Genomic DNA, 20,531 nt, shown 5'->3' with positions numbered 1-20,531 from the left:
CACACACACACGCGTGCACTCAGACACGTCATCATCATCTCTTTGAAACCTGTGGTCTCTCACACGTCGAGGATGTTGGGTCATTTGTTCCATCGTTAATCACACTGCAGCATGCTTTACTTTCTCTCCTTTCCTTCAGGACAAACGGATTACTGGTGGCTACGAGACCGTGCCGACGGATGACATTCATATGAAGCAAATTGGCTTTGATAAGGAGTGGCTACACTTCATCCGAGAGTTCATATCGCCTGTGACATTAAAAGTATTCTCTGGCTACTACACTAAGGTTAGTGAAAGTAAAGGAAACAAAATAAAGGAAAAATAAACAGTGACACACACCCTCTATTTGTCCAAAAGCTAAAACTGGAGAAAAAGTTAGTTCTGTTCATCTGACCTGTTTTTACACGTATGTGACATTCTTTAATGAAATGTGAGCTTTGACAGTAGCTGACAGGTTTTCCACTGGATGATATTTTCAAAGATAAACCGACTGTCAGCTAACTTGATGTATTTCTGCCCCGTTCATCGCAGGGTTATGCAATAATGAACTTTGTGGTAAAATACACGCCTGGGAGGCAAGCGTACCTGAGGCCCCACCATGACTCCTCCACCTTCACCATCAACATCGCCCTCAATAACAAAGACACAGACTTTCAGGTAAGATGTTGTATTAAAAAGGATGAGTCATGAATGTCATCTGAGTGTTATCAGATTTGATTTAATCTTAACTTTTCCACTTACATCATCTCCCTCCATAATATTCTTGTTAACCCTATTTACACATTCTGAGTGCACAACCACTGAACTGTCTCACTTCTCTTTTCTCCTTTCAGGGTGGGGGTTGTCGTTTCCATAGGTATAACTGTTCCATAGAGTCGCCGAGAAAAGGCTGGAGCTTCATGCACCCAGGGCGACTGACTCATCTCCACGAAGGCTTGCCCACAACCAACGGCACCCGCTACATTGCAGTGTCCTTCATCGACCCTTGAACTGTCTGATTATACTGTAAATTAGCCTTTTGTCCCAGCTTTGCTTTTTTCCATCATGTTTGTTTCGTTTTGTCATTTGACATTTTGTGCCCCAGATGTTTTGTTGATACAAATTTTTAAAGCAGTTGCTTTAAAAGAATGAGTGATTACATTAAACTAATCTCTGTCAAACAGAGTGTAGCGTGGAAAGAGAAGTGACAAAAAGTAATTCACACTTTAGTTACACAAAATGGAAAGAAAATATGCTAGCAGGGTATACGGTTGTGCCTTACCTTTATTTTTGGATTCAAAACCAAGATACTTGCAGGATTTTTTTTGTGAGCTCATCATGATTTTCACCATGCTGATTTAACATTGTCATATTAACTGTTATTAACTGCTAGCATTTAGCTGTACCATGCTAGCATGTAGGTGACCTTTGTGTATCTATTTGTGTTTCAGGTAAAATGTCACTGAGCGCATTTATACTGTAAAAACTTGTAATTGCGTCAACAATTACTACTGGTGCTAATCAACATTCTGTACTTCTGCATTAGCAAGAGATGAAATTCATTATTTGGCGGGGTGCGTGTTAAGGTGTTTTTGTACACTTAAAAAAGACAAGATTCAATTAATGATTTTGAATAAATTAAATTTTTCCACTTGCCCGGTGGAAAAAGAAATCTATTTTTGTAATTTTGCACCCCAGAAAAACAAGAATAGCAGAATTCAATATGAGTTCTGTTTGAATGAAGTTTAAAAAATTGTGTTTTATTTGAAAGGTTTTTCTCTGTCTTTATCAAAATAGGCAACACAGTAATTTTCTTAACTGAGAATGTTTCTGCATTTATTTTCAGAGACGTGTGTGAATGGAATTCAGCAAATTCAGTCGTTTAACTTATTGTCAAAATTTAATAAAAAGTCTTTATAAAAAATATGTTTTCTGATGTATTATTCGGACTATTATCTACACCATTAAAACATCAGTGATTTTGCATTCAAAGCACAGAACAGTCCAATACTCCTCTTCCTGAAAACTCAGCGTTAACTTCAGTTACTTAACAATTCAACATCAAAAAATTCAGTCCTCTCTGCGGATACTTGTGGGAGACAGACACCGGGATCCAGAAGTGATCAGTCATGACTGCAAACAGCCTTCTATTGAGTTATAAGTATATCGGTTTGTTTTCCAAGTCTGTCAAGTTGTTCTCCTCTCAACACGCCACATGTAAAAATAATCAGGTCCGGTCTGGACTGTAGTAGCGTTTTGCTGCAGGGAGTAGTTGTGGGGTATTTAGGGTGTGGTGTGATGATGTACATCAGTGTAAATGTAGCTCAGTCTGCCTTAGGAACCCCAACCTGAACCTTATGTAAGTTGGACAGATGAGGAATGTTTAGATTGATGAAAGAAGGGAAGTATAGAAGGTGGAGCCAATAGAAAGCCTGTTGTTGTGTAGAGAGGAGGTTCAAGGCTCATTTATTTGTGACATTTTACTGAGACAGATTGTGCAACTGGGACAATCTAATGAAACCTGATCAACTGCTGGAAACAGTAATCAGCATCTTGAATCAAAATACAATCTCACTCTTAGATCAGCACATCGCTTACGAAACATCATCTTAAGGTCTCCTGTGTTTTTACTCTGCAGAGTTGACTCCCTGACTTGGCGCATGTTTCTGGTCCCTGTGAAACCCGCATGAAGGCTGAATGTCTGAGTAGCTGCTATGATTTAGAGAGTAGAAGGGGAATTAGGTCAGCATGGGGGAAAGGCTCTCTCCTGCTGAAAGAGCCCTTTGTGGCCATCATTTCCCCTGGTCTGCCCTGTGTCCAGGCCCTCTGAAAGGTGACATTGATCCCAGCCAGGCGTGCAGGAAAATCCACATACCTACTAAACTAGCAGGTTCTTACAGGAACGATTTTGTCATAAGACAGAAATTCAGAAGAATACGTTTTAAAGCGTGATTTATTTCTAAAGTCAGAACAAAGCAGAGTGGGTATTTGAAATGAAAAGCAGGATGTTTTAGATCCTTTTCCGTCTTTGAATTATAAGAGGATCCAGGAACAGAGATTTTTTTTTTTTTTAAACAGTGAGAGCTGAACTCACCAGGAGGCCACAAACACTAAACTAAAACTATGCTTAGGGTCAATGGCTCTAGAAATGGGAAACATGATCATATACCAAAGTAAATTCAAGTGTGCCACAAACTCCAGGGTGCCTAGTGACAGCTGGTGATTTAGTTATTACTGTGGCATACACTCTGGTCTTGACATAACAAAGGAGTTAAATTAAGTGTTCGCAATGATGTGAAAATGCAAGTCCCTGAGGCCAGTGTATGTGAGGGCATGGTGTCCATGGTCTGGAGGAAGGCAATCTTGTCAATGTGTCAGGCGTGAGCAGTTTCTAGCCTGTTTTATGTGCCATAAATGCACCATTTTCCTATTTACAGATAGTCACCCATTTACCACTTGGGGCTATGAATTGTTAATACATGAGTATCAGTCTTGGTATTTACCACTAAAGACAAAACACAGCTGAGGATAATGGGAATGTCATGAGTTCCGCAGGTATTTGGTCATGAACCAAAGTATTGGATAAAGCATTTTTGTCCGAGTCAGGGGATCACTAAACTGATTAAAATTCATGATTGGAAACATAAATGGCAACAGATGTCGAGATATTTCATTCAGAACCATAAACGTCAACCTCATGGTGGCGCTAGAGGAAAAGTCAGTAGGATTCATCTTCTGTGGACCATGAATGACTGTACAAAACTTCATGGCAATACATCTAATAGTAGTTGAGATATTTCAGTCTTGCTCCTTATGAAAAATATAGAATATCACTAGCCATATGCGTTAAGTCATTTATTGTTCCCCTCCATACTTATGCAATGGAATATTTTTGAAACTGATACTGTGTAATAAAAATCATTTGAAATCATGTTGAAACCAACATATACAGTGATTCCTAAGGAGCGATCTGTGTAGGATACAATGCAACAGCATCATCTGAAGCATGTCAGCTGTGTCGGTGATATATACAATGTACCACATGGTTAGTCCTCTGTAAATTTCTCAGATTATGTTTGGAAAAGGGGGGCGGAGGGGTGAGGGTGTATTTGGGTTCAGGCACAGTGCAATTGTGAGTCAGACATTAGTGGAAAAGTACTGGATGAAACAAATGCAGTGAGGAAATTTTCAATGCAGATGTGCACAGACGCATGGGAGTGCATGTGTGTGTGCTCGGGCGGGTGCTGATGTGTTTGTACGTCCAGGATTTTGACTTGTGTGCGCAGTTCAAGGAAAGTTAAATTCATTAAACTTCACATTTAATACAAGGGGACTAAGGACTAAGGGGAACAAAGTATTCTGGAAACTCTGGGTGGGAAAGATACATTTTATTCAGGAATGTTTGAAACAAGACCCCCTCTGTGTAATTTGCTAAGTGGCATTTTGAAACCTCTGCTTTACATCCCCGTTTTCAAACATTCTTTGAAAAATTAGGATGTTGAAGGACGAAGCCTGCTGTTGATTTGATACTTGTTTATTAAACATTGAATTAAAATGCATTAAATAAAAAGGAGTTTAGGGCAGCTATTTGCAAAATGACAGTGGGTTCCAGCATTATATTATAAAGACAGATAAATCCCACTGGCATATCAGGAAATTGTTGGTCTTAATAGCGCAAAGCAAATAAAGAGAGCACCATGCTTAGAAGCTCTAACCAAGCGTTTACACAAATTGTTTCCAACTTTTTCTGTTAAACACAGAAAACTATAAAGCAGTTCTGACTGCAGATAGATTACAAGAATCTACATTTAACCATATTCTGTATAAATTTGCTTTTTGATTAAAACCTGCACATTTCAAACATCATACGGCTAGTTTAAGCGCTGTACCAACTGAAGAGAGGGAGCCTTTAATTTAATTTTAACAACTTAAAACCACCCACTCTGGCAACAGCAGCAGCTGTAACACTTTGTAAAAGTTTTATTTTTTCAGTAAACTTTATTGGGCTCTTTAAAAAAACAAAGGCCGTGAGAATCTGTGTATGCAGTCCCTGTTTACTTTTGGAAATGGAAATTCTGGAAATCTTTCATATTAGGCTAATATCTGTGATTATACGCAATACCAAAAAAGGATTCAGACTTATCAGGTAAAACGTGATGCAGTGAACGTGATCCATACCGTATAATGTAACCAAAATAGTACTTTTCATTACGAGCCTGCCATCAGGCCTATCTCCCAGGTAAGTAATCAAATGGGTCCACAGTCCACAATACCAATTATAGCTTGATTGTATGCTTTGAGACTATCAGCACACTCCTGTTTTTACCAGCCAGACTGTTTATCATCTCAGAGTAAACTGAGTGCAAGTACCATTTAGCCAAATTACACAGCTACACTGTAAAAACAATCAACAGCCCCGCACTCCTAGAAAGATATTGCTTTATGGAAGAGACAAAAGCGTAATGGAAGACGGGTGGAGGATGGGGAGTTGTCAGAAGCCACAGAAGCTCCGTTTATAGTAAGCGGAGAGAAATATAACTTACATAATGTGCCTTTTATGAGCTATTTTGGGGTCTTCTGAATGATCCTTCAGTGTGTTTAGTCTGGTTTTGCTCCTTCAATAAGTACTCTGCGAATTGAACTTGCAGATGAAAGAATGGGAGTGTAAGGTATTCTGGTGTCAGGGTGTGTGCATGTGTGCCCAAGTGTATGTGGAGGCGACGTGTCTTAGGTCAATATGGATATAGACGAAGGAGCAATAGCAGGCCGGTACTCAGAACCCCAGAGCCCCCGTGTGGGTACAGATGGTCTATGCCATTTTTAAACTGGACACCACGCACAGTGCGACGGTGAAGCGATGGGTCTGGATATAATATCACATCCAGAAGAGGTTCTGCTTATGAGTTTTATCATAACAAATCAATCTTTTATATGACAAGTGTAAGCTGTGATGTAATGCAGAACAAATATATGGACCCACAGGAACTAATTCCACATCTGAGAGTAAAACAGAAATTCTGACTAAGCTGGTTGTTCACAGGTTGTTGTGTCAAATAAAATATACACACTGTTTTGGTGTCCTCTTGGCCCTGACTGAAGTTATTTGTGATTATTTATGGGCTTCTTAATCAATTTCAGCTCACAGACAGTGTGATACTGTTAAGGCACATTAATAATAATATTTTGGGACAGTGTTCACACTCTAAAAATAGGGTAATATGATCTTGAAATGGATGAGAAATTGCGTTTTGACAAGCAAAGTGATGAGATGTCTGATGTCTGTTCTGATGTTACTTTTAGAAAGGCAGTGAAACAGCCCGTGAGACAGATGATGATACTCGCCGATGTAAACAAACTTTGTCTCTGTTATGTTTACATACAGTCAATTTCCTTTTTACTTTCATCAAGTTGTGATTGTTGGTACAGCATTTCAAATGGCCACCCACACTCCCTATGTCCATGAGAATGTGGTGTTTGGGGACAGTGGGTTGTGACAGCAATAAGGTCTAAAAATATCACAGATTTGATTTAGTTTTTGTACAGCAATAAGTAAAGGCATTTATGGTGGGTTATGGGGCATAAATGGAAATCTATCAAAATGCTGTTGGTGACTAGGTTCTTGTTATGTAGTTGATAAATCAGGGCTGAAAATATTTCATAGGTTAGGAATGGGGTATTTTATTTTATCATTGCAATCAGCCATGATTGCTGCCTGAAGTCCCCTATGTGGGATTCCAGTGTTTGAAGGACTTTATTGCCCTGAATTAAGCCATCCAGGTAAACCTTTTTATTAGTCTGCTCACAAAATCTGTATTCTTTGCTAGGATAAAAAACTAACCTTAACCACAGCCCTAACTTTAACCATCTGTGACAAAAAGTATTTGGCCGAGGAAGTGATTCAGCCTGTGTGCACTGTGTGTGTGTGTTAGCTGTCTAGAGAGTTATACCCCAGTGCCAGACTCAAAGGGTTGTTTGAAAAGGTGCTTTAAAACAGGGGAAAAAAGAAAGGAACTGGAAATAAATGAGAGCAGAAAATGACGATAAACATCAGTGTGGTCTTTTCAAAATTGAAAATTGTGAAAAAGGACCTTTGGGTGACACCAAATTTGGTTGTTTTCTGTTGGACAGATAACATTCATTATTTTGCCAATAAAGGCTACAGCAAGGGAGAACCTTTGGGAAAATCCAAGATCACTTAGTAGTCCTAATAAAACATTTTCTGAACCTGCGACTAGTTTGATGATATCTCACTAATCTGTATGTGCCACAAGGCATATGCAAAGTTCATCTAAGAACACAAAATACATCAACCACATTCATTTTTTCCGGTGTCTGCGTCTATATTTATCCCACTTATAAACTCAATTGTGGATGAGTAGTGGCAGCCGTACTGCCTGTGCTCCTTTCTCTCGGAAAGAGAAAAGGAACAGGGTTCTAGTTACATTCGTGACACGAGAGCATTCCTACTGTTGCTTGTGACCTCACGACATAGAAAGCTTTCTCCCAGTGACTGTCTATCCATTGGTATGGTATAATTGTATGTTCCAGCAATGTGGCTGTTGTTGGATTTGTAGTTAGCACTTCTTCTTCAAGTCCTATCAGATACTGAAGAATCCCTCAGTCGGGGCGCCTTTGTTTTGACCAGTCCATGCGAACCTGTTGCCCTCTGAAGAGCCAGAAGTAATACAGAAGCAGACTGGCAATCTAGTGACCACAGCACATCAAGACAAAACCAGTAGTGATCCACCCTAATCCTTCTAATTGGCTCCCTGGCTCCGACTTAAAAGACCAACCACAAATTAGGGTTTTTTTTTCTCCCTTGGATACCTCTCTTGCATGTACAAAGGAAATCTTCCACACTGGACGTTGTGGTCTGTAGCTCAGTGTTGTGGCATTCTGCCTCTGCCTGGGCACCCTGTCATAACCCTCTTTTTGTTTTGACTTTCACAAGTTTACATAGAGGGATAATTCGTGATCTGGGTCAAGTATAACTGTCCATGCAATACATTAAAGGGGACATATTATGCTTTCCCTTATTTTCAGTCATATATATAATGTTACAATGTTGGATGTTCATATTAAATGTGACCAAAGTGTTAAATAATGAGGTAAATTTATATAAAAGTAATCCCTGTGAGCAAAAAGCACCTGCTTCAGACTGCTCTGAACGCTCGGTTTCCAACATTTTTTTCTACTTTCAGCCTAAGTTGATGTCAGTTCGTAACAGATTTCTTTATACGCTCATCTACTCGATGACTCGAGTTCACTGCTCTGCTCCACTAACATTATGGCATTTTTCCATTGTTTTGGGGGTGTTCACGCTGAGCCATGACTCAAGTCGAGCTGGCATGCTGTGAGTGTTTTTCTATTAAACAGCAGGGCAAAGTAAAATAAGTTGTTTACCTGTTGGAGGTGTGCTGGTGGTCTGCAGCTCTTCATCAAACATCATCACCACTGTGGTTGTTTCTGCTTGTAGTGTTCCTTCCTGCATTATTTCCGCTGAACAAATAACCCCAAATATCTCCATATCTTGTTGTGTCGACCGGTTTTTAGTGCCACTAACGAAGCTCTGCTAATTCACTCTGCTCCAGTTATTTAGTCATTTAAAAAGTTTTCAATATGAAGCAATGAAGCAGGAAATGTTGGGTTTGCATCGTCAGTAATTTAACATGACTCTGATACAGCTGACCCTCAGCAGGCTTCTGAGACCAATCAGAACAGAGTGGGCTCATTGGGAAGGAGACAGGGGCTAAAACTGCCTGTTAGAGAGGCTGAACTGAGGGGCTGCATAAAGGGCCATTATAACACAAATGAGGGTTTGATTTTTTTAACTTCAAATCATGCAAAGCGAATCTAGTAGAGTCCCAGAATAAAAATATAGAGCTGGAAATGAGCATAATAGGTCCCCTTTAATATCAGATGAGGAGGGTTTTGCTTAAAAAGGGACGCACCATGCATGTAAACACTGTATGAGTGACAGTTTCTGTATAATAATTCAATAAATACATTTACGTTTTTTCCCCATTTAATCCCAAAATTTAGAAAAAGATGCATGATCCAGTAGGTTTTTTTTCTTGTTTTGGCTTCATAAACATTGCAGTTGAGCAACTAGAAACCAGGGGTTAGAGATTTTAACCACAAAATGTTGACGGATGAGGTGAAAAATGAGCAGATTGTGAGTGCAGTTATAGTATGATCACATTCCCAACATAAATACATTTCTAAAAATACACAGGATTTGGACTGACAAAGGAAAATGAGTCAATTTAGAGATTTATTTTTCCACTTTGTGTCATGTCTAGGTGTCCGAAGAAGTCTTTCAGCTGTACAGCGTGGGAGGGAATACAAACAAAAATCTTTCCCTAAAACTGCTGTAAGGAGAACATCACATTAACCTATACCACTAATAAAATGATGAGTTTGCCAGTTCTGGGCTTGGCATGACCAGCTGTAAGGAAATGTAGGGCAGCACACTTGCGAGAATGTCTGTCTCCTGCAACAGCTTAATCCGAAGGCAAATGTGTTGTAATTCTACCTTTCTACCATTTAAAAACTGCAATCAAGAGAAATGTTTCATCTATGTAAACTGCATTATAAAATGACTTTTCTTCATATCAGAAAACAACTCCATAGTCGATGTTTTCATGTTGTTTGTGGTGGCAGGAGATAAATTGCATCGCTACTATATCTGTCAGGTGCTTCTCTGTGTAATATAAGGGTTTGTTTGATACAATTACAGAGTAAACCTGAACTTAGCAGTGGGTCCTCTCTGCAAGGTGGCAGAGTAAATTTAGTCTTGAAGGTCAGGGTTTGGTCGAGAAACAAGTACAAAGCACAATGCCAAAGTCAAGTGGTGGTCATTATGGAGTGCACAACGCCACCACAACCACCATCCCCACCCTCACCACCCTCCCTTCTCCCCCCACACACATCAACACAGAGGTTATAGAAACCAAGGGGAGCTGTGAAAGCTAGAAATCCCACAGCTCTCTCGAGCAACACAACCTCCCAGGAATGCAAAGCCTGAGACGGGTTCACAAGGTCAAAAGTTCTCCCTTTCTCTCTCAGAGCTCTTCCTCTGTCTCCTTCCACCACTCTTAGTTCTTAAACTAGCTCTGCAAACACATGTATAGCCACTGATTAAAAATGTTAAAAAAAAAAAAAACCATAGGATGTTGTTTGATATTTTCTGCTGTGCAGCTTGGGAGTAGCCAGTGAGCTCATTTATGCAAAATTCCACAATATCTATGATCTATTGCAGGAAACATGAACACTGCGGGCCTACATATGTTTCCACTTTTGTACATATAGGTTTACTTGTGCAAAGCTTTAAATACAGGTCTCCTAGCCTCTAGTCATGCATACTATAGCTCTCAACAAGTGTTCCTTCTGTTATTGAGGCTTTCTACAAGTTGCTGGAACTTGGCAGCATTATCAAAAGATGCAGATTTTCAAAACAGTCTGATACACCTTGTTTTTCTGAGCCTCATAAAGACTGTAAACAGACATATGGCCTACAAGGTACAAGGATCAGAAATAAAATTGAAAAAATAATGTCCTGTGCTGAAAGGAGAGGAGGACTTTCCAAAACTTTTAACACAACATTTTTATAAAACTTTTCTCCTCTCCATTGGCTGTGTATCATGTACAGCTTCAAAAACATCTCCTGAGATGAGCCTCATTTTTCACTGCTTGTCTTTGTACTGGCATGCTCATGAATACTCATAAAACAGCTGGAATAGTGTATGTTGTATGGGAAACTCATCTCTTCTGATTATCCCTTCCTTCTGTCAGAGCTGCAGGTGATCCACCCAGTCATGAATTAGAAGGTGATGTGGAACACTCTGTCATCTAAAAAGAAACCCCAACTTTATTTAAGGAAACCTTGACTTTATTCATATGTCTAACAGAAACATATTACTGTATTCGAGGGGTTTCCTGTGAAGACATAACCTTGGATCATTTGGGGCTGTGCAATTCCTGCAACTAGATTCTGGCTGTCAGTATCAAAGATTTATATATTTTTTGAGTATGCATATAATTTACAGGCCTCCTGGGTAAACTGTCACCTTTGTTTTTTTAATTCTAACAATTTCAACCACAAGCTTCCAAAGAAAACTCATAAATATGAAGGTGTTTGTTTTAATCTACTGAGGGATTTACAGTTTGGATGTATAAAATCTCAAACTCAAACGATTTTTCTCTGTCAAAAATACATGTAACTCTTTTATGCTAATCAAGTGGGTGCATGCATGAAGACTCTATTTCTACAAGTGAAATACATACAAATATTTACAGGCAAAAATATGCTGCAGACAGGCTACAATATACTAAAGCCACTCACATAAACAGAGTCTTTCAAGGCACTCATTTTATTTAGTCAGTAGGCTGAAATAACTGGGGTCAATCCGCGGTTGGCGTATGTTTGCCTACGTGCATATTCACACACAATTTCCTATAATTTTCACTTGCACAGGAAGCAGGTTAAATGTACACATATGCCTACCCAACTATGTATAGTTATGTACTCAGCGTCGGGCGTGTTGATTGCTGTCTGACCCACCCAAAATGTGCTGAATCTGCTCCTAGAATCACTCAATCTTCCTCCACGCTTTGAGGAATTTCCTGGTTGCTGCATGTATGCTGTGTATGTTTAGTGAGTCACTGCTTTATCTGAGCTCAGGCTCCATTGTGAAGAATAAAAATGGAATAAATTAAAATTGTGATGTTTGTATAACCTTTGTTGTATTACACCATCCTAACGCAGAAAAAAAAAAACAAACTCTCCTTAACTGCACAACTCACACTGAAAATATCCAGAGATTTTTCAGAAAATTATTTCTACATTAGCAATAATGATCTTAAATGGCTCTCAAGTGAGCCATGATGGAATGAAAAACATTTAGCTTGCAGGACTGCCTCCTGTGCCATAACCAAAAATAATCAATCCTGCATATTGCTCTATTTTTGTGCCACACTCCACTGTTTTGTGTGTATCGCAAGAAATAAGAAATTACAGCTTGCTAAGGTACTAAAATGTGTTTCATAGGAGAGCTGTGAAAAACAATTCAATTTGCTGGTCTGTGTCCAACTGAAGACAAGGCCTGATCAAAAACCTTGGCTTGTTTTTCATGCAGAAAAAAACATAGGAACGAGTGTTGAGAGAGAAATGTGATGGTCCAGGTGTTCTTCCTCAAAGAGTCACAGTGGCACTACCAAGACAGTTGGTACTGCCATGGTTCCAAATGTAGGGCAATGTTAGAGTGCAGCCTGAAACTAATGAGTCACGGTAGTCTGGGCAAGGCTGACATCATTTCCTCTTAGCCTCAGTGGGCCTGGAATGTGACTCCCCTCCCCACCCTCCCACCAGCCCCAATGTCTGGAAAGGACAAAGCTGTTAAATTCATCTACTGTACAATGGAGACAGTCGGGGCTTCATCAACACCCAGACCTCTAAGTGAAAGGAATATTAGACACAAACAGCAACCTTGCAACCTCACCCACAGATAAGGAGGCAGTGTAATAATATAATTTCACTTGAAGGTCTTTAAGTAGCATAAAGAAAATTATAAGAGCCCTAAAATGATTGCATGATTTTGGTATTATCCTGACTGCTATTTACAGAAATGTGCTGTAATCCAGCCTTGTCAAATTGCAGGGTTGTGCCACAAAAAATAGGCATTAAGTGAATTTTTCTTCCATTATGTCCCGGGCATGGATGGAACATTAAGCTAAATGCCAAATTGAATGGTGTGACTACTGCAATCTGATGAAATACTGTGGAATGGGCCGCCAAACAGATGCAAAGCTAAAATGAAAAATAAGAAGGAAATACACTGAGGGGCTCCACGTTGATATATTGCTTGTTTTCAGAGAAAGTTTCCTGACAATGACGTCTTTTCCTAAGAACTATTCCCCTTGCAAAGATACTATGACTCAGTACTGATAAAGACTGTGACCTGTCATTTATCATCAGTGGAAATGTTCTATAGCCTTTCTGCTGCGTGGGAGAGACATCTGGTCAGTCAAGTGTGGGAGTGGAATGTAGCCAATCATTCAACATAGTGAAACGGACACTTAACTCACAGGGAGGTTTGTTGTTTCTTAAATCCAGGGTATTTACTGCGGACATAACGATGGTGAAAAAAAAGAGCATCTGCATCCTTTTAAATACAGGAGTTCATGATTTACAAAATTCATTGATGATGCTGCTGTTGTTTTGACATATGGAAGACACATTTATACGAGCTCAAACTCAAAGTTCCAAATGCATTTCAAGTGAAAATATTTCAGTTTAACTACTACAGCTGCAAGATTAAGCATGATTCTTTGATTGTTGATTCATCTGACTTTTTTTTTTTCAATTAATCGATTTGCTTAATCATCAGAAAACAGAGGGGAAATGCCTGTTACAATTTCCTAAAGACCAAGTCGGTGTCTTTAAATAGCATGTTTTGTCAGATCTGCAATCTATAACCAAAGAAATATGTATGTACGATTCACATGAGACAAAGAACAGCAAATCATCACAACTGAGAAGCTGGAACAGGTGGATGTTTGATGTTTATGCTTGATTTATGTCAAACTATTTCCTCTTCTGTTGATCGAATAAACACATAACCAACTGTTTCAACTCTAAACTCAAACTGCAGCTGCTGCTTAACAAAAGACGACGTCCGCACTTTAAAAAACACGGACTGCCGTAGCATCTTCTATACACTATAGACTTTAGAAACATTAAGGAGTTAACTAGGTGGTCCTTCAGTACGTCAGAGGAATATTTGCATTCTCGTGTACTGTATGTCCACCTCTGGATGAGCAGTAACACTCAATATTGTCTGCAGTTTGTTTGGCGCCTTGTCACATCAGCTGTTCAAGCTGTGTTGACGCAAGTAAGGGAACGTGGCAAGAGAACATTACCTGGAAATGGCCCCGTATGTTTGTGTTTGTAGAGTTGTTTGGGATCAGTTTGGGGTCAAATGGGGTCAAACAACTAAACATATACTGAACAACACAACAGACTAAAGAAACACCTTTTGATTTGTAGTGTGTGCATGAGAAAACATTTTATTATATTTTTAGAAACTTGAAAGATACCAGTGAAACCACATAAGAGAAAAAATATGATGCACATGGTTTGAAGAGATGCATTTGAGTTTAAATACGTTGCATGTGTCAGCAAGTCTCCACAAGGTGTCACTGTGAGAATGACCCTTAGCAGATGTGTTGCAAGCATATATCTACATCATTCTCATGCAAGATATAATCAACACAGGAAGAGATTAAAAAAAAAAAAAAAAAAAGCTTCTCGAGACCATTTGGATCAAAAAACTAATTAACATTTGCTCATTTGCATTTGTCAAATGCTCACCCATCAGAATTATCAAAAGTGGACTGAAGTTGTTGTCAACATCATTAACAACAAAGCGGAATTTCTAATGAAAAAGAAATATTTGATCACTGAGATGAGAAGCTCTGCGCTTGCATCTGTTCCACTCTTCTTCCCCCTTGTGGCTGAGGACGGGACACAAAATCAGTCCTAATGAAGGAGTCAACTGTTAAGATACTTAAGATTCTTTGGCCGACTGAGTGTTTGATTCAGTGTGTGTATAAATGTAATAAACACAGATTTTGTTTTGACATCTAGCCTGCTGTATTGATTGTTCAACTCAAGTATCAAGCAATAATTTAAAATAGCGATAAAATAATAATAATGTTCAATAATTTAATGTACTGCAAATGGAAGAGAAAAGGGTAAAAAAAAAAAAAAAAAAAAGAGGAATGTTTGTCTTCAGACCACAGGGCAGCGCCAGTGAGCTGTGATTGTTTTCACCGAACTCCAACCCTCCCAAAAATCAGTTTAACTCCACAACTTAACAGCTCGCTGTGGCTGCGAGCTCCTAATTGATGATGTGGGTTTTGAGTTTTCTGCGCCATTCATTGGGAGCAAACTGGGTCATAATTTACAAACATCATTTAATAATAATGCCAATTCATTAGTGCAAGACCCAAGCAATCTCTTTCATCAGCTGAATAGAAGAATGCCACTGGGGCTTGAAAGCGGGTCGGGGTGGGGGGAGGCAGGGAGCAGGGAGCAGGGAGCGCGGGTAGGGGGTGTAGGGGGTGAGGGGGGGGGGTAAACAGCAGTGCACATTCGCTGGCTTAATGTGGCTGCCTGGCGGATTTTTTCTGTGCCTTCAGTGAATCTGTGATCAGAAATGAGCTTCATCTGCAAAGTAAGTAAATGTTTTCATGAGGCGCAGCGACAATTTGGGAATCGCTGATGTCTTTGACAAAAGCATAAAAAACGATGTGCTCTCAGCTCCCTCTTTTCATAAACGAATTGAACGGCCCATATCTTTTGTAATGAATTTAAATCCGCAGCATATTTTCCCCTTAAAGATTAAAGAAGATCGGTGTTGGTACACTGGGAAACAGAGAGAGGGGGGAAGTGTTATTCAGTTCATCATGCTTTCTAGAAGACCAGAGGAGACTGCACGAGTAGAAGAAGAGATGAATGGTCATGGAGGAGGCTAGGTACATCTTCTCTGTGTTTGTGTCCGGGGAGATATGATGGATGTCTATAGTAAGCGTGACTCTAGGTGTTGTCTGGGTGGCAGAGGCATAATAGAATGTGAGGGATTTTTCTCAAGGTGGGTGCCGTATCACCCAAGGATAAGGACACTTATCTACCAAAATTGCGGTCCTGAGAGACAACATCAGGTGGCAAAGGAACGGAATTGGCTCTCATCCTGCTCTTTGTGTCTGATAAATGACAGTACCACAAGCACTTTGCTCTGACGTTATTGAAGCAGCTTACAAATCCCGAGGACTGACTCATATCATAGACACAGCGACTGGTAAATAGAAACATGAGCCACACTCATATGTTGAGCAAGAATGCATTTTAAAATGAGGTGTTGATGCTCTCCAAAGAAAACCATGTATCTTCAGATTTCGTGATTTGGAATTTCGTGTTCCTTTATTGTTTCAGAAAAGATGAATAGATTGTATAAAAACCCACTGCATTAGGTGAAAAAAAAAGCTATGTTACAAAGCTGAAAACAAGGCTGGTTTTCTTAGCTCATGAAAAATGGATGTTTTGGAGATGCGTGGTTTTCACAGGGCAGCAACAAATTATTATTATCTAATTTGGATTTTTACTATTAGGGCTGAAATGATTGGTTCACTAATTGTTTAGTCAATCCCCAGAAGATTAATTAGCAGTTTTGATAATCAATTAATTGTCATTTACCAAGGCAAAATGCCAAACATTTGCTGTTTTTAGCCTCTCAAAATATGGGGATTTACTGCCTTTCTCTGTTTGCTAACAATGAATCATATTTCAGTTTTAGACTGCTGGATGGACAAAACAAGTGATTTCAATACTTCTAGGGCTGCCACTAACAATTATTTTCATTCAGATTGGTTAATAGGACCGGACGTTACAATCCTTGTAGTTCAACACTTTATTGGAGTGTGTTGTTCTTTCTCCTGATGTTGGATGGAAAGTCGACTACCAGAGGATGTTAGCTTAGTTGGGACACATCTTCAGTTGTGTACCTCAGCATCCCTGGATGTTTCAGCCTTTTAATCACAATACACCCTCTGCAGGCCCTTTTATTAAACTGATCAATCGTTTGCTCTACAAAATTTCAGAAAATAGTTAAAAATGCCAGACACAAGTTCTAAGAGCCAAAGATGACTTCTTTAAAATGTTTGTTTTATCCAAACAATTCTTCTCCCTAACTTCAACTTAGTCTCATATACTGGGGTGTAATTTTCACTACAGGGGGCATGTTCTTCCCACTCTTTTCAAAATCCTCTTTGTGTCCCCCCTACTTTCAAAAACTTTTTATTATCATTTTTTAACCACATAAATCATGCTGAATACACTACTGTTTAACGAGCCATCCGATTCTGGCTGAGAATGTGAACTGAGCTGCTGATTGTAAGGCCCTGATACTGCAAAAACTTGCCATGGATGAGTAGCGGACACGGACAGCCTGTCTACACCGTTCTATAGTACATTTTGGTGCCTGTGGATGCGGACATGTTACACACATGCTGACTTGAAAAACTGCTGAATGAGCAAGCAGCAGTTCATGTTTGTTGTGACTGAAATAGCAAATGATACATTATTTATCGATTATGCCACAGCAGTGTACCATATGTCTGCCAGTCCTGTTCTTCAAAATATTATATATACATATCCATAACTGAATAACTCGACATGTGAGGTTCAGTAAAGTTATGGGTTAAACAATACAGAAAGTAAGACAGCTTTTTCTTATGCATGTTTAGTACTATTCTGGCAGCATGATGACCAACTTAGTTATTTCCCGGGTTTGTACTGGTTACCATCGTCTCATATATTCTGACATCACATAGACTAAACAATTAACTTTGACTGCTAATGAAACTACTTGTTAGCTATGTTATTATCTACCCTTCAAAAACATATGAAAAGACAAACTGATCAAAATAATAGTAGAAATGAGTGTAGTAACTGCTCCAATGCACTGGTTTGTCAATTGCTGTCTAGCTGACAGTCATATTGGGTCAATTGAGCTGAAGCCCTGTCTATTAAGTCATCTGGTAACATGCTGTTCAATAGCAACTGAGGACATTATGCCAGTACCTCAATGTTGAAGCACATTGAATTCCTAAAGCATTTTAGAGTGCTCATCTCCTGAGCCCCTCTCAAGAACCTTACAGCAGGACAATGCAAAAGGAGAATTAATTCAGCTGAGAATAAAACCTATTCAGGCCCAAAGACACCTTTCAATGTCTCGGATGAAGTCCCACATGTGGGAAAGATAGATGAATTATTAACAGCTGGTCCCACTCTGAATCTGTTGCGCGCGCATGGCACCAATCTGATTCCCCACCCTTCCATCAGAAAGATGAGGTCAATGTCACAGAAACGAGAATCCCAAATGTTTTTATGACCCTCCACCTTATTTGAGTTTTGTGGGTTGGGAAGTGCAAACATTTGTGCTGCAAAGACACAAATGTACTGTAACATGTACTTTCTGTACTTCGTGGAAAGAACACTGCAATTATAGCATCTGACTGGTTCTCATGAGTGTTACAGTCTTACTTGCGTGGGTGACAAAGGCATCAGTACTTGCAGAAGGGCAGCAGGTGCTATCTGGGTGATGAATTCCTCCTCTCCTCCACCCCTGCAGGCGGTAGGCCCGTCATGCCATACTGTATCTACCATATTCCCATTATATGCTCCCTTTGTGCTTTTCCTCTAGTGAATCACAACAAAGTGGTAAATAAGAGGGACAGAAGGAGAATAAAGAAGCAAGGGAGGGAGAGGACCTGAAATACAGGCAAGCCATATCCGCAGCCCTCCCTCCATATAAACACTGTTGTCAGTGCTGGGTGCAGGAGTAATTCATCTCAGCCAGAGGAGGCAAAAAAGAGAGACGCAGTACAAAAGCTATCAGGATGACAGGACTTCGCAGCACAATTTACTAGGTTTCTATTGCTGTCAAGGATATAAACACAGTGATAAACTTGTTATTGTGTGTTGGGAGCATATTGCCGATGAGAGGCCTGTGTTGATATTGTTGTAATTGAGATTTTCAATTACATCTATTTTGCAGCTAATGAAGACAATATAGTCTAAAGTCTGAGCACACTCAATGGGAAGTATTCGTAAGATTAGTGGGTGTTATTAAAAAAACAAAAAAAACAGGGAGAGTATATAGGCATAGTTGCCATAAGAGAGTCTTAACCATGAAAATCAGTCTCTTCCAGTGAATCATTGATTAAAAAAAAAAAAAAAAAGCTCCTGTGAGTAGTCTTTTTGGCAGTAATGAACTACTGAGACATCAATTCTGCAAAGCCAACTGATGAGACGCCACAAAAGATAACTGAAGATGAGTCCTCAAGTGCTCGGCAATAACAGAAAACATATCATTATAATGACCAGAGGAGAAAGAGCCTTGGTGTAGAGCACGGTCTTCATTTTACAACCGCAGCACTGCATACAATGACATAAACTAAAAGGGCACTAATTATGGCCTATGAACACATCAAGAAGTAAACCCGTTCACACGGATAAGTACTAACTGTAGTCTTTATGATGCATTTCTAACAGTGTATTAGCTATGATGTTATGGCGTAAATATTCTGTATACAAGTGATGTTATATTTCCTATACACGTCTTTTATTATAACATGTTGCTGCCTCTGCCATGCAGTTACAGTATGCGTGTTCTCTTATTACATCACTAGTGCCAAACTGCCACACTATAGAAATAATGTCACTTTGATTAGAGAGTGCATTAAAATGTGAGAAAATGTGGGTGATTTTCAAGGTCACTAACTGTACAACTAGATTGATTGTGACTTTCTCGTCATAAAAACCAAGATGGTCCCCGTCAGACATTCTAACAGGACTTGGTGGGATTTTAGGATCTAGGGTGGAATCCATCAAAGTACTCGTGCACAGTATTGGATATATATGGTAACTCTGTAGCAGATGGCATGAGTCCTGTCACTGGCATTTCAAAGAAAATACGAATCATGGGCTGAAAATCCTTAATGCAATGTCACTTCTCATATCTTTGTGACAGATGGGTATGTTTTCTTTAAAATTTCAGGGATTCAATGACTGTGACATTGATTGAATTTCACAGGACATTAAATAAGCCATGAGTCTAAGTACTAGTAGTATACATGGAATTGAGAAAAGAGCAACTGCATGTGAATACACTGGTATATGTAGCATTTAAGGAGAAAGGTTGAAAAAACATCTTGTATTCTGTTGATAATCTGGTGAAAATACTGTTTACAATGTGAATAGTTCCAATTGAAGGTCCTGTAAACAGTTAATGTTACCTAATAGCATAATAGTATAATCATTTTATATTATACTATTATATATTATTATCAAGTAAAAAACTGAGTTCTGAGCATCATGTACAGAGCTTTCTCTTTGAAAAAAAAATCTTTATGCAAATGGGTTTATGCAAAAGGTAACCACAGCTTTCAGATAGTCAAACTTAAGGTCGGACTGGGACAAAAAAAAACAGGCCTGGACTTTGAAACGAGCCCGATCGACACATCTCTCTCTTGCTCTTGTTTTTGTATAATGGGATACTCAAGCAGCCCACATAGTGACCGGCCCACTGAGATTTCTCCCGGTGCTCTCGATGGCCAGTCGGACTGACCTATCGATATTATCACTCTGTAGTCACTGATGTTTATGAGCTATCTATTTAAAATTGCTGCAGTCTGTAACAAACATTCTTTCAATGTCAGAGATTAGTTGGGAGATTTCAGTACTCATTTCTCCACTGTTGTACGCTTTTATTTCTTCCAAGGATTTCACAATCATATTAAACCTGCAGTAGACTGTAAAACTATGTAGGTAATTTTTATATTTATAAGAATTAAATCAATTAAATGGGTAGCTAAAGAATGAAATATCATAAATAGGATGTTAATATCAACAGCATAAACAAGTATTAAATCAAATGGAAGTGTCTCGGTATTATCTATTTGCACAGAAAAATTCAGCAAGAAACCCTGGT

The 20,531-nt window shown here is 39.2% G+C and overlaps 1 protein-coding gene and 1 long non-coding RNA gene across 4 annotated transcripts in view; one reads left to right on the top strand and one right to left on the bottom strand.

Annotated features, from left to right (window-relative positions):
- The window catches only part of plod2 (procollagen-lysine, 2-oxoglutarate 5-dioxygenase 2), a 34,269-nt gene extending 32,364 nt beyond the window's left edge, over window positions 1–1,905 (top strand). For both annotated transcript variants that reach the window (XM_067578780.1, XM_067578778.1), the window contains 3 exons: window positions 140–286; window positions 532–657; window positions 834–1,905. In XM_067578780.1, the coding sequence (XP_067434881.1) occupies window positions 140–286; window positions 532–657; window positions 834–989 (429 nt within the window). In that variant the 3' untranslated portion in view covers window positions 990–1,905. The remainder of the gene's footprint in view (window positions 1–139; window positions 287–531; window positions 658–833) is intronic.
- LOC137172936 (uncharacterized) overlaps window positions 1–20,531 on the bottom strand; it is a 280,586-nt gene that overhangs the window by 101,194 nt on the left and 158,861 nt on the right. The gene's annotated exons all lie outside the window — the stretch shown is intronic.

Source organism: Thunnus thynnus, chromosome 21 (assembly GCF_963924715.1).
Source record: "Thunnus thynnus chromosome 21, fThuThy2.1, whole genome shotgun sequence".
In the NCBI taxonomy this organism is placed as follows: domain Eukaryota; kingdom Metazoa; phylum Chordata; class Actinopteri; order Scombriformes; family Scombridae; genus Thunnus; species Thunnus thynnus.
The sequence above is the reverse complement of the archived record's forward strand: the minus strand, read 5'-3'. Positions and strand labels throughout refer to the sequence as shown.